At 39.7% G+C, this 15,629-nt stretch overlaps 1 protein-coding gene across 1 annotated transcript in view; it reads right to left on the minus strand.

Moving 5' to 3' along the window:
- Window positions 1-15,629, minus strand: part of LOC112056286 (inositol 1,4,5-trisphosphate receptor) — a gene marked incomplete in the record, with an annotated part of 65,508 nt that overhangs the window by 36,085 nt on the left and 13,794 nt on the right. Inside the window, 10 exon segments of the mRNA XM_052889401.1 lie at window positions 1,877-2,028; window positions 2,570-2,680; window positions 2,882-2,961; window positions 4,356-4,462; window positions 5,520-5,717; window positions 6,969-7,124; window positions 9,029-9,207; window positions 9,881-9,980; window positions 10,639-10,795; window positions 11,250-11,394. Of these exon segments, the coding sequence (XP_052745361.1) occupies window positions 1,877-2,028; window positions 2,570-2,680; window positions 2,882-2,961; window positions 4,356-4,462; window positions 5,520-5,717; window positions 6,969-7,124; window positions 9,029-9,207; window positions 9,881-9,980; window positions 10,639-10,795; window positions 11,250-11,394 (1,385 nt within the window).

A 15,629-nucleotide genomic window follows, 5' to 3' on the forward strand; every position in this document is an offset into this window, starting at 1 on the left:
GTAACTTTTAATGTAAAAAATAAAACACGACACGTTATACCAAAACAGGACAACATTATGACAACAGTTTTTTTTTTAAATTCACACACACAAATACACAATTAACAACAAACTTCTTAGCTTCAGGCTGCTAAGTTTCAAAACAGAAACATCAAATTTTTTGTAAGACCGAGATCTTTTCTTCTGTAGCGGAATAAGCCAGTAAAACCAGCCATTATGCTTGGGTTAGTAAAGCAAACACTATTGGGTTATTCAAGGCCGAATAAACACGATTAGAGGCTGGATTATACACTGCAGCGTGCACCATGCAAAATATTGTTCTTACTAACAAATCTACATTTTTTGGAAGACAGTGATCAGGCACAGTCTGTATCGTTCTGAAATAATGCCATTTTATTGTATTAATTACATTGATCAACACAGTTAATCACAAACTTAATATAGTATCAATTTAAATGATCCAATATTTAGACAACATATTTTAAAACTGTTATTTTGGCTTCCCCAAATTGATAACCTCCGTAAAAACCGACGAATGTATCCGACAACTTTAACCAGACTTACCAATACCTCTACATGCTCATAAATATCAGGGATTTTTAAGGATATTGTCTCTAATATGTCCGTTTGCAGAGCCAAAATCTCTAAGACACACCCGTTTTAATGTGAATCATAGGCAGACGGGTACTTATTAGGTCAGCATGGCATTGCCGCTTATATTAGTCGGTTTTTGGCAGAGAATATCAAAGTAAAAGAATTATACCACAGCTTATATTGTTTTCAGAAACAAGCCATGAATAAGAGTAATTTTAAGTTCTGTCCAAAATGAGAAATTCACAAAGGTGTAGATTTTGAAACAAATGCTTTTGAATATTAAAACTGTACTAGAAGTTTCAGTTATAAATACGCAAATGAAATGGAAAATATAAAAATTAACTGTGTCGATAAACAATTGAAGAAATTGTCAGAAATTTAGATTAAGTAAAGGAAGACTAAATGTAAAATTATAGAATATGATACCATCCCAAGTTTCCCATTACCATGTTTAACATAAAATGTTAGTTACAATGTAAATATAATGTATTATAGGAGCCAGTTGCACCCCAATCTAAGTGTCGGACAGTCTTAGCGTAAGTTTTGTCACTATCTTACTTTATGCCAAATGACAGAGACAAAAGTTGTGAGTTAGTTATCTTGACACCTAGAAAAAGTGGTGAAAGCCGGTCCTAAATGATGTTAAATATCTAGAATTATTATCCACATTGCGAATAAAAAGCTGGATAGAAACAAGGCTTGCAACGTGTGCTCTAATTGAAACTACCCAAATGTGCAAAAAGTATTCTGAATTTGTTGGATTTGTTAAAAAGAATCGTGAAATCTAACATCTAATGTTTCAAATATGTTCCAGAAACTTATGTGAATTATCATATTCACATCTGTTTATTTGTGTAACGGTCCAAAATTGTATAAAGTGCATTCGTGGTACATAAGTTTAAACATTTTTTAACTATTCTAAATCACTTTTAGTTCAATGAAAATTACATCCATTCAATAAAATCTTAATTCTAGTGAATTGATTCATTATTCTAGTAAAATAATCACTTCTTGAGACTTGAGAATTAAAGTTGTAAATTCCTGGTCTCATATGGTCCATCCAGTACACACTGGCGATGGCAGTAGTTTGTGTAAGTACAAGTTTATCCATAGCTAGTTACAACTCATCGTAAGACGATTCTTGCAAGTTAATTGGTTATTATTGAACTATTTGCTCATATAAAGTTAGTAGTCTTCTAAAATTCTTTGAGACAGTACCGCTAGAATTATGCGGAGTAACCATAAATAAGTCATGTATAAAAGAATGAGGGTATAATCTCACCGACAACTGAAGATGCCTTCCGCCTGCAGACCTATAGCTTCTACATCAGCCCGTCCGATAGTGTCCGTCTTTTCTCCGGACTGTTCGAACTCCTTCTTGAATATGGACAGCAGGCAGCTGATGCGGTAGTCCAGCCGGACATCGAGGATGAACTACATAGAAAAATATGTCTATTATCCATTGTTTCAAATGTCTCTGATCTTCTGCAATTATCGGCGAATTAAAAATTTGCACTGACTTTTTATTCCGGTACCACCACTTTTGTACGGCACTAAGTTTTTTTTTTAAATCATATATACACTAAAGAAAGCCGTACATTAATAATCGTAATTCCTCATTTGTACCCGAGATATTCCATTCTCACCTGTACCGCTCTGAAATGACGGCATAGTGCTCAGAGTTATTTTCTGGTATTCAGCCTTCTAAGCGTTATTCACGTTGGTTCATTTCACAGGCTAATTTTTCCAAGGACTTGTAGTCTATTAGCTTGGTATGGTCATGTAATGCGGAGGGATCAAATATCACCAAAAGAATGATGAAATTGCAAGTGGAAGGAGACAAGAGAGGAAGGCCAAAGAAGAGACGACAAGAATTTGAAAAAGGAGTAAATGATGACAAATGATACAAGTGAATGGAATATTTTGCCGACTCTTAAGTGGGTTATGGTAAAGGAGATGATGATGTTGACATTACCTGTAATATTTCTATAATCTTCAGCTTGGTCTCCATGACCAGCGGGTGCTTCCTCGCCAGCGCCAGCGCCGAGGGGCTCCGCTGCGCACCACTGCTCGACCCCTGCTGACCCTGCACCGTGGAATCGATCAATAGATCGTTCAGATCCAGATCCAGAAATACCCTCCCAATACCACACACTTTACCTCTTTATAATATTAGTATAGATAACAATATGTTACACAAACATACAAACTTTTTCTAATTAGATTAATGCCTATGGGTATGAAGCAATTAACTAATAGCATTTAGTGACATATGTCCAGTACTTACATTCCGCGGCACGGATCCAAGTGTGATGGACGTGACCACGGCTCCCATGTCTCCGATACTACGCAATACTCCTCCTTCCGCTGAATACAAAACAAAACATTAATACTTAAATATACTTAAACAATATACACATCATTATCTAGCCCCAAAGTGAGCATAGCTTGTGTTGTGGATACTTAGGGCCTTATCATACTAGCGGTTGCAAAGCGGAGAGGACGCGCAGCGAATGCGTCGCGAACTCGTCGCAGCTGGGCAGCCGTTTTGTAGCGAATTAACGACGTACAGTACATTCAGTAACAAAATGGATTCTGACGAAGAAACACTTATTAAAATTTACTTTAAAAAATCAGATTTCTAGCTAAAAAACTATTATTTTTTGTATTTTTCTTTCGAAACCAACAAATCATCGCAGGTTAATTTTTCGTCGACTTGTTAATATTTTTAGTTCGTTATGATGACGGGCCTAAGATTTGAAAAGATCGTAAATTTTGCGCACGGTTTCGATTAATCGTAGAAGAGCCAAAAAAATCGGACAAATACGACTTAAATCGTACGTTTGACAACACTGGGACGGACTGGCGTTTGTACGAGACAGTACAATATTGCGCGTCCGTAACGTATCCGTTGCAAGCCCGCTGCGCTTTGAAAACGCTGGCAATACGCTAGTGTGATAGCTCTTTAAGATATAAAGTTATAAAAAAAATTAATTAAGTGAATTGTTTATTCCTTAAACGATTCCAAGGTTATCTATCACCTCTGACGTTTTATACGCGGCATCGCAAATCGTTTGGCAATATGGAATGAATATTTAGATATTGATAACATGTAATCCTTTCAGAAATTTTACTTACGTTGCGAGATGTCAGCGTCCGTTGCTGCTTGCAAAAGGTATAAATCGTAAAGCCATAAAATTATTGATCATTATAATCATCAAAAACCCATATTCAGCGTACTGTTGAGCACGAGTCGCCTCTCAGAATGAGACGGGTTAGACCAATAGTCCACCATGCTGGCCCAATGCGGATTGGCAGACTTCACACACGCAGAGAATTTAGACAATTCTCTGATATGCAGGTTTCATCACAATGTTTTTCCTTCACTGTTTGAGATACGTGATATGCAATTTCTTAAAATGTACATAGCTATTTAGTTGGACGTCAATCACGGTTCTCCATAAATTAAGGAAAAGAGTAAGATCCATCTTATAAGAACACTAAAATTTTGTTCTTTTCCGCGTAAAAACCATGGTGCAGAAGAATCTAGAGGTTTTGTCGTTGTCTTCGGCAGAAAATAAAAAAAAATATTTTTAATTAATGCTGTACTTGGGTGTTTGCTTGGCGGTACGGCTTAGTCGGTATAATGCTAGCGACGGCCGATGTCTACTACCACAGGCACATCCAACTTATAACACCCCTCAATATTACGTTAAGGGTTGAAATACAAGAAAAAGAAGAAAAAAATGAAAACAACTCACACTCCACTTCACCCGACAGGCTGCTCGTTTCGTTCAGCAGGTCCATAGCGGTGACGCAGTCCAAGATACCGAGCAACGTCTTTGTTAGCCTCAGAAGGTCGCTAAAGCTGTTGAATATCGATTTAGTTATTTATTTAACTTAAAACACACTGATTATTCTACATTTTGAGAAGTGTTGGATAAGTTATTCACAAATTCTGTGCTTGTCAGTTAACATAAAATAAGAAAGTGATAAAATGTACGTTAAGACAGTGTGAAACTTTTCAGAAGGCGGCCATACCAGGCTTTATACGAGAAAATAACAAATACAATCAGACAAAATAATTATTATTATTATTGTGACGGCCTCCGTGGCGCAGTGGTGTGCGCGGTGGATTTATAAAAGGGAGGTTCTGGGTTCGATCCCCGACTGGGCAGATTGAGATTTTCTTAATTGGTCCATGTCTGGCTGATGGGAGGCTTCGGCCGTAGCTAGTTACCAGCCAGCAAAGACGTACCGCCAAGCGATTTAGCGTTCCGGTACGATGTCGTGTAGAAACTGAAAGGGGGGTGGATTTTCATCCTCCTCCTTACAAGTTAACCCGCTTCCATCTTAGACTGCATCATCACTTACCATCAGGTGAGATTGTACTCAAGGGTTAACCTGACGTCAACGACTGGTAATGATGATGACGATGAGTTACCTATAGAAGCCGAAGTAGATGAGCTCCCTGGCCAGCTTGACCACTTCGAAGGTGAGCTTGTTCTGGTCGTGGTCGCTGATTTACCACGTGCCCGTGACCACGTTGAACAAGTAGCCACAAAGCGGATGATGGACTGTTATGTTCCACTAAAGCTATGTTTGCTAACTATAGCCCTAATAAGAAGGCTCAGAGTTACTATACAGGTGATGGAGTGAGCTATGCTTGGAATATCTCCGATCGAATCTACAGATGAACCGAAGTTAAAGACAGTTCAACGAGATGCGGCGAAACTGAAGTGGCAACGAGCGGGAAATATTGTTCGACGAGTTGATGGACTGTGGGGTGTCAAGGTGAGGGAATTGCGAACCCCGAGAAAAGTTACCTAACCCCCCCTCCCTCCACCCCTCCCACACCTCTGGAAAACGCGCTACGTCCTGCAATAAACGTTCATGGGCTGGTAATGGTGATGACGATGAGTTACCTATAGAAGCCGAAGTAGATCAGCTCCCTGGCCAGCTTGACCACTTCGAAGGTGAGCTTGTTCTGGTCGTGGTCGCTGATGTACCACGTGCCGGTGACCACGTTGCACAGGTAGTCCTCCACGAAGCGGATGGTGGACGCGAACTGCTTCTTCACCAGCTCGCGAGTCGCATCCGCGCCGCCCTTCACGCACTGGTAGCTGGGAGATATAAGTACTAGGTCTAGCTACATCACTTTTATATAACATCACAACACATCTACACGATGTTTGTATTGTGTACAAATAACATGTAAACAGTATCTCTATTTAGTATAAAAGGATATAGTTTTTTTATAAGATATACTTGTTTGAGAGAGTACATTTATGTCTGTTGTCTTTTCTAAAAAAACAAACTAAAACACTGGGGTACTCAAATTTACGACGCTACGATTTAAAGTTTAAAAACGCACCAAAACCCCCCCAGATGGGTATATACTATTTACACGCAAGCACGCAAACTAATAACTTTCAAACAGTTTTCACCGTTTTAATACATGTTATCGAAATAACCATGTTAATCAACTTTTAATCTCTATACTCGTATAAGATTCATTTCTTGCGCTCGGGAACTTTCAATCTAGTTCCTTCTATTATAGAACTGCCAGGCATCGCAGTAATCTACATCCAGTTGATGATCAGACTCTTCACTTCTGATTCACACTGTTATGAAATGCCTTTCCAGCTGTTTTTTCCCTACTCCAACAACATGGGTACCTCAAGTCAAGAGTAAATAAGGACTTTCTAGGTAAGCGCGTTCTACCATAGGCTGTATCATAGCTTATCAACAGGCTCGATTACACCCAAGCTTGTACATCCCATAAAAAATGTGAAATGCCTGCCTAAGAATATATTAAAAACTAGCGGGCGCCCATATCACATAACATATAACATATCCCGCGGGAACCATGGATTATTCGAGATGAAAAGTAGAATTTTCGAGATGAAGAAATGTGTTAATCCAGAGTAATCTATTTTCATTCCAAGTTCCAGCCAAAATGCCGCAAAATTGACGTAGTCCCCTATTTTATCCGGGGTTAAGTTGATCAAAATCCTTTCTTAGTGGATGCCTACGTCATATCATCTACCTGCATGCCAAATTTCAAAAAAAAAAAAGATAAGGCTGGTTTAAGAAAATCTAAGGGCAAATGAAGACGCGGTCGTTTATTAGTATCTATACTAATATTATAAAGCTGAAGAGTTTGTTTGTTTGATTGAACGCGCTAATCTCTGGAACTACTGGTCCGATTAGAAAAATTCTTTCAGTGTTAGATAGCCCATTTATCGAGGAAGGCTATAGGCTATATATAATCCCTGTGTTCCTACAGGAACGGGAACCACGCGGGTGAAACCGCGCGGCGTCAGCTAGTTAAATATACAGTATGAGCATAGATAATAAATCAGAGTACTTACTCGTGCACGTGAATGGTGCCGGCCACCTCGGCCCACAGGCGCGCGTACTTGACGGGCGTGACGGGCTCCTGCGGGTCGCGGTCCGCGTGCAGGTGCAGCATCAGGCGGCAGAACGACGCGCGCAGCTCGTGCGACAGCGCCGCGCTCGACATGCACCTGCGTGCATCTCATTATAATATGATGGACTGGACGAGATATAATAATAAAATAAATACATACACTTCATAATATTATAAATGTATATATATAAATTGCATTGTCGTTTTCCATTACATACTAGTACCTATCACATTATATCTGTAGTTTAATTAGTAATTATATATTTTTAAAATGTAACACATAATTGCTGCTTATTTTAATTTAATTTAGTTAATGTCAATTTATTTGTACAATTATAAGCTGTGACGTCACACGGGTCTCAGCTGAAAATCAGCGCCGTGTATTATACTTGTACGTAGTGCACGGCATATGCTGAGCTGTAAACCCTTTCTTTTAAAGGGTTACAGACAGACATGCTGTCATAAAGATAGGGTACTGACTGTCTGTAACTTTTAGATTTGAATAAATTTATTTTCTTTCTTTCTTTCTTTCTTTCATATACCAAGAGCTGTACCCTTGGGTTCGAAACTTGTCAAGCATACTTGGCTTTCGACGGCTTTCGTGGCGCAGTGGTATGCGCGGTAGATTTACAAGACGGAGTTGCGTTTGAACGACGGGCTCTGAACCCCGGCTGGGCCGATTGAGGTTTCCTTATTGGTTCAGGTCTAGCTGCTGGGAGGCTAGTTACGATCCTACCGGCAGACGTACCACCAAGGAATTTAGCTTTCCGGTACGATGTTGTTTAGAAACCGAAAGGGGTGTGGATTTTCATCGTTTTCCTAACAAGTTAGCCCGCTTATATCTTAGATTGCATCATCACTTACCATCAGGTGAGATTATATCAACTTGCATGAAGATTGTTGTTCAACTCAGTTGAGTCATTACATCATGTCTTCACCTTAACCCACATAAGTGGGGTCGGCAAGATATGTCAATGTGTTATTTTCTTGTGTCCTTTTCTCTAATCTTTTTCTGCAGGGCTAGGGATAAAATTTTTATCCACCCATTATATCCACTGACTAAGGATATAAATCCACCCGTCATAGCATGGCGACAAGCTAAAGACAAATTAATCCCCGATTGACATTACGCGTGGAGATCTTTTCCTCGACTATGGCATATGGAGTGGATAAAATGATATACTTTGGGACTTTTGACATTTAAACGCGATAAATTTATCCCTGTGAAGTTGATGTGGGGATAAAACGTTACTTAAAAAAACAATTATGTCTCGCATGTTTTGGTATTTAACAATTGCTTCGCAAGAAGAAAAAAAAATGCGGAAAATACAGCAACGTAAAATACGAGATCACTGTTACTTCTTTGTCTGAATAAAACCAAATATATGATTATTTAACTAAACGATTTTATACTAGGTACATTTTGTTTTTATATAAAACAACTCACTTTTTGAAATTCACTTTTTCTACTAATATTAGTCTTAAAACACCGTTTACTATAGATACCTACAAACCACCGCAAAAAAACAATCACCAAACAAAACAATGTCAACAGAAAACAGATCAATAATATGCACAAAATAACCAAATATTATCAAATTTACGTTTATTTCGGACTATTAATATACCTAATGCCAATTTATAAGATATCTACAAATGGGTGGACAAGTCTTTCCCTCCGTTTATCCACCGGGGATAATATATCCACCGGCGTGCCCATGCTCGGAGAGTGGATAAAATGAGTTTGGGGGATAAACGTTTTATCCTCTCCCCGTGGATAAAATTCTCCCTTGCCCATGCTAGCCCTGCTGTAGGGGGAAAATCTAGCTTAGGTAGTAGCAGACCACCTAAAAATCCTACCTTCTGAATGCTGAATGCCATTCAGCCTACAGCCATCGTTACGGTTTTATTCACTTTCTGAGTTCCCTTTCATCCTTCTCCTTTATTTTCATTATACTTTCTAGAACCTTCTATTCTAACTCACTCAATCACTGAACTCACTTGAGTATGAGATCGATATGCAGCTGTTGCGAGAGACTGTTGAGCGCGAGATACTGCCGGTTGAGACACATATTGGAGAACAGGTCGAGCTGGTGGCGGTAGTAGTCCAAGATGGCCGCCGCCTCGCTGCGCGGGTCCGCCGCCGACTCCTTGGCCAGCGTGGACAGCAGAGCGGAGCACTGCGAAAATTACATCAATCTATTTGTTCCCAAGTTTGCCTGAAGTCCATTTTTGAACAGTACTTGTGACAGTGGCTTCAGGACTTGGTCGTTAACCAGGTTCGAATCAGCATGGAGTACGCTTACTGCATTAGACTCGGTTAATCGTCGCGCTGCATCATAGGTAATGAAACGTTGACACAGAGGAAACTGCAAAGTTTACAACACCGACGCAACGTCACCTGTCTATCAGTCTTTTACCAGATACACTTTGGAGAATTTGCACAGGAACTTTACTATCTAGTTCTTTCACCCCCATTCTACCACTGAACAGCTAAACGTCGTGAAAACAAGTCCAGTCCAGTCAACCCGCACGAAACGTTTCTAATTAGAATTACTAAGGTATGGATTGCCCTTTCGATGTCTGTTTCCTGACACGTACAATTTGTGCACCTTCAAGACAAGAGTGATAGGCATCTTCTAGGCAAGCGCGCTTTATCTTAGACCTCGTCATTGCTTTTCATCAGGCATGCTTGTAGTCAAGCGCAAGCCTATACAACATAAAAAAACGCAATGAAACAAATCAGATATGAAGAGATCCGCTGAAGAATCCAAATGAGCAGCGAAACTTAATTAAAAAATCTGGGGCACAGGTTAAGCCTGCTTCTCAATGAGTTAGTGCTTAGTCTTCTACCTTTTTGTTGTTCCACAGGAGCATGACGTCATCTTCCACCGACACATCGCTCTCGGCGGCGTCGGACTCTGACACTGTCTGATATTTTGTCGTCACCAATCTGGGAATACAGTCAAATAACATTTTCTGGATATATTGATAACAAACTGTAGTATTATTTATTTAGAACTTTCGGACTCTGTCCGGAATGTTGACTTGATGGTTTGCAATGAAAGTGCACGATGGAGGATACAGCGGAAAGTAACGGCGACTGTGTAGCCGATAGTGCTTACAACAGCTCAATACACGAAGCTCTCAAAAAGAGAGAGCCATTCACCCCAAAACACTAATTTTACAGGCTTTCAAACTATGTCCCCGACCCAAACACCAGTTATAGAACGCCCGAAAAACGTCCTTTAGGATTCTGATGATGGCATAACTATAACACTCCTCAGGCGACGTAATCACCGTGTTGCTTGAAGTACCCAATTCCTTACCAAAACGTCACCCCGACGTGGGTTCCATTCATAATCACGGGGAAGTCAGGACTGATACAAGCAGATCAACACCTATTCCAAACGGCCCTCTAAGCTGAGATTCATGTCTCAAAGAACTTAGAGAGTCTTTCTGCCCATCTCTTCTTGCTTCTGCGCTCGCTTAAAACCTTAGTGTCTACATTGCCACGTGTCACGGCGATGACTTTCTTATTCGAGATGCCTAAGTCACTCAGGTAATATTAGTGTGTACACTGCCACGTCTATGCAATTAGAAGCAGTTACCTGGTCTCAATGAGTATGTCAGCGTTGTTGGCGCAGAGAACGCTCTTGCAGATGAGCTCCTGTGTCACGGCGATGGCCTTCTTGTTCGAGATGCACAAGTCGCTCAGGTAATCCAAAAATCTAGACTGCCACGTTTTCATGTTCTTGCGCACCAAACCTGGCCAAACAATCAACGAACGTGCGACGTCACAGTACCACTATCAAAGACAACTGACCAAACAATCAACGAACGTCACCACAGTACCAGTATCTAAGACAAGCTTCTTGCAGCTAATACATGTCCCTATAGGCCTATACTTGTAATATAAGGTAATACTTGCCAAATTTCATAATTATAGGTCAACGGAAAGTTCCCCAAAATTTTGATTCCTCTGAGTGTCAAAATACTCGCATTTTGCAACAAATACAGCCGTATCTATTTTACGTTAGTTTAGAAGCTTAATTTTACAGATTCAAGAGACTGTAGACCTGAGTATATTTTGAGTTCTAATTTTAGCTACACTAGTATATCCACGCGATTCCGAGAGATTAGGTTAGAGAGTGATAGACAAACGAAGAGGGTTCTGTTTTTGTGGTACTAACGGAACCTAATAATATTAAGATTTCCTCACCAACAAAGGTCTCGATCTCTGAAGCTGTGATATGTTTCTCCAACAGTTTCCTGTTGTTGTGCAGCAGCGCCGTGATGGTGTCTTCAGCGAGGATGTCGTAGCCGATCTGCTTCTGCATGAAGCCGAAGTGTTTCGCGATGTACTCCTGCAACAAACGTTGGCCTTTAGAAAATCATAAGATGATTGAAAATTAAGATGAAGTCCTGAATTGAGACGACTAGTCTAGCGACGCGCTTCATGTTCAAACCTCAGATCGCTTCAAGCCCTTTAACACAGCAAAAAGCGACAATGATTGGACGAAAAGAAGCTCACATTATCGTTATCAATTAACTTCGATCAGAATTCGAGAACTCTTGTTCTCTGTACGTCTTTTCCATGCCCCTGTAACTCTCTCTTTCGTAGCGATGGTACGAAAGAAAAAATTTTTTTTTTTTTTTTTGTGTTCAGTTTCATCTATCAGTGATCAGTCGCTTGACTATAAACTGAATTTTTCATAGCAGATCATGTTTCTAGTTAAAGGTCACTCCATTAAGTGACTCTTCGTGTTATGGTCCTTTTTTCGGGTATTACTGTCCACCACATAATTCATCCACAGTGGATCGCTTTAGCCTTTTGGTCTTACCAGGCGTGATAAGCAATTTGGCAAGACTATTTGTGTGTTCTTGTAGTCTGCTTTTGTGTTTTATGGCGTACTTTCTTATTTCTTCCTTGACAGTCGGCATTTCAAGATACTCATGCATGTCTGCTGTTTTGGTGAACCAGGGGGCGTTTAGTATTGTGCGGAATACTAGGTTCTGGTATCTCTGGAGAATCTCAATATTGGAGTGACTGGCTGTGCCCCACAGCTCCAAGCCATACGTCCAGATTGGCTTTAGAACACTTTTGTACACGAGTAACTTGTTGTTGAGTGACAGTCTGGAGTGGCGGCCGAGTAACCACATTAAGGATGTAGTGCGAATACGGAGCTCCTCTCTCTTCTTTTTTATGTGAGCCTGCCAGGTTTGCCTTCTATCTAGATGAAAACCTAGATATTTAGCTTCGTTGCTCTGTGGTAGAGTCTCTTTACCAAGTTTTATCTCTGGGCAGTTTTCGGGTCTGAGTGTAAAAGTGACGTGAGTAGATTTGGATGCACTGGCTTTGACTCTCCAAATTCGCATCCACTGGTCTATGTCATTTAGGTGGTTCTGAAGTTTTTGTGATGCCACTTTGGGATTTGTGTTACTACTTAGCGCCGCAGTGTCATCAGCGAACGTTGCTGTGAGGATACCTGGCGTATCAGGCAAGTCAGCAGTATACAGGGTATAGAGCACTGGTCCCAACACTGATCCTTGCGGGACACCTGCTTTGATTTCGTAAAACTTAGAGCTGTCTTCGCCCTCCACGACTTGAAATATTCTGTCTTCCAAGTAAGATTTAAGCAGAGTGTAAATGTTGTGTGGAAAGTCCTTTTTTATTTTATATAGTAGGCCTTTATGCCACACTCTGTCAAAAGCTTGTTGAACGTCTAAAAAGGCCGCCGAGCAATATTCTTTCTTTTCGAGAGACTGTCTTATTTTATTGACCACTCTATGTACTTGCTCGACAGTCGAGTGACCTTCCCTAAATCCAAATTGGTGGTCTGGTATGAGAGCTTCTTTTGATATGTGCGTTTTTAATCGTTGCAGAAGTAACTTTTCGAACAGCTTCGACAACAAAGGTAGGAGACTGATAGGTCTGTATGATGATACCAAGAAGTGATCTTTTCCAGGTTTTGGAATCATGATTATTTGTGATATTTTCCATATCTGTGGATAGTACGACAATCTTAGTATACCATTAAAGAGAGTTGTAAGAAAGACAATAGCTTTTTTTGGGAGATTTTTAAGGACTTCTGCGGTTATTAAGTCGAAGCCTGGTGCTTTTCTATTTTCGAGATGTTTTATGGCTCTCAAAACTTCGGCCGTAGTAAAACTTTTGACAGGAGGACTTAGTTGGAGGTCGCTACATAAGTAATTATCAATCTCCGTTTCATTGTTGTAAGTTTCGTCACTATCGTTTGGCGTAAATATTTTTTCCAAGTATTTGGCGAACACCTCCGCTTTGTGCAAGTCTGTTTTTGCCCAGATATTTCCATCTACTTTTAGGGGATGTGATTGAGTCTGCGCACATGTACTCGACTTTGTAGCCTTCCATAGTGAGTACTCTTTATTACCCGTTGGTGACATATACTCTAGCTTGTTCTGAAGTGTTTCATTTTCAATGTCTTTAAGATAAGTTTTTAAGTCGAAGATTGCTTTATGAAGTCTAGTTCTATCTTCTGGTCTTCTCTGAGTTTGCCATTTTCTTCTTAGACGCCTTTTTTCGAGTACTTTATTCTTTATTGTCATTGGTACATTTTGGAGTGCTGTTTTCTTAGTTATTAGCTCTGGAGTACTCAGCCAGCATGCCTTCTGCACTAATTTTGTGAAGTTAATTGTTGCCATTTCAATCTCATCCTCTGTCTTTAGGCGTATGTTTAGGTAAAGGTGATCATTAACATATTCACTAAAAGCAGACCAGTCAGTTTTTTTATTGAAGAGATGTTGTTTAGGAGTTCTTTCAATTATTGTCGTACTGACAGTAGCAATAATAGGTGAGTGGTCATCTGATGTGTCGTAGCAGCTTTCTACATTCAAGAAGTGTTCTGTAAATCCTTTGTAGATGAAGAAATCTAGAAGATCTGGTTTTCTATTGGGATCTGCAGGAAAGTAGGTGGGTTCTCCTGTGCTAAGTGCTTTAGCATTGTTTCTGTCCATTGATTTCTTTAGTTCTCTACCCCTTGTCAGAGTGAGCCTGGAAGCCCAGCATTGGTTTTTTGCGTTCCAATCCCCTCCCGCTATGAATCTTGGGCCCAAGGATTTAATGTAGGTTGTGAAATTTGTTTCGAGTATCTTATGCTTTGGGGGACAGTACACAGCACTTATATTAAAAGTACCAACTTTGTCATGTACACATATAGTAGTCGCTTGTAAGTAGTCCATTTGAAATGACGGTGCAACATTGTGCTTGATGTTCTTTTTGACGAGAATAGCAGTTCCTCCGTGGCTTGTGCCGTCAGGATGGTTTGTTGTGTACACGCAGAAGTTTTGTAGCGAAAAGTTTGTATTTTCTGTGAGATGTGTTTCACTTATGAGCATGACATCAATTTTATTTATATTTATTATCGTTGATAATTCTAGTTTGCGCCCTAAAAGGCCATTTATGTTCCATGCTGCTATTCGGAGAGCCATTAATTGGCTAGTTTGTTAATGACTGTGGTTAACAAGCCCATAATAGTGCTCATTTGTTGGATGAGTATATCTAGCTTTTCAGATTGTTTTGTGAGTAGATGTTCTAGTTTGTCTAGATTAGTGACATCTTTGTTGGCAGTAGCTTGTGCATATGTTCTTGTTATACCCTTTGGTTGTGTTCTATGATTTTTGTTATTGTAAGTATTGTCAGTATCACGGTTAGTGTATTTTTGGCTTCCTATATCTAGTTCTTCCTTGGTATTTTCTGTTCCTGGATATGATTCCTTAGGTGTGTATGTTTTATTGTAAATCTTGCTAGTCTTATTCTTATTGAATTTACGGTTTTGAATTTCCAGATAGACGTTACAGCCTTTGTAGTTAGCTGGATGATCACCAAGACAGAGAGCACATTTGGCAGGGGTATTACGATCCTTTTTACTGCATTCAGTGGTCTTATGTGCACCAGCGCACTTGACGCACCTGTACGGCCTCATGCAGTTGTTTTGGGTGTGACCATATTGTTGACAACGTTTACATTGAGGTATAACCTTTTTGCGTTTAGGGTCTTCTATTAATACAATCGTGTTGTAGATTTGCTTGATTTCCTTGGCAGCTTTATTGTTTGGTCCAGGCTCCAAGTTGACAAAAAATGTAGAAAGTGGAATTTTTTCTGGTCCATATTTGGCATTAATAATTTCACCCTTGACTTTGTTGCCAGTTTTTTCTATAGCATCCCTTATGTATTCTTGGGGAGTTGTATGATGTAGATTTTTTATTATTATTCTATATGGTCTGTCACCTTTTGGAGTAAATGTATGACCAATAAGGTTATGTTCTCTGACTATCTGCATCACTTTTTTGTAGACATCATTGTTATTACAGGTAATTCTCATTTGTGTTTTACTTACTATTTTGTATGAGAAATCAGATTTTTCCACAACTGTCTCTATTAGGTCAGTAAGCTTAGTTACATCCTGAATTCCATATAGAACTACTGGTGGCGGTCGGTTTATTTTTATGGCAGTTTCCTGTTCTTTATCATCTATATTTAGGCCTGCAAATTTGTTGTAGACAGGTACTGCATTTGACTGTGGTGGGGTGGTACTTACTCTCTTCCTTTTATTTTGACGAA

Source organism: Bicyclus anynana, chromosome 25, assembly GCF_947172395.1.
Source record: "Bicyclus anynana chromosome 25, ilBicAnyn1.1, whole genome shotgun sequence".
In the NCBI taxonomy this organism is placed as follows: domain Eukaryota; kingdom Metazoa; phylum Arthropoda; class Insecta; order Lepidoptera; family Nymphalidae; genus Bicyclus; species Bicyclus anynana.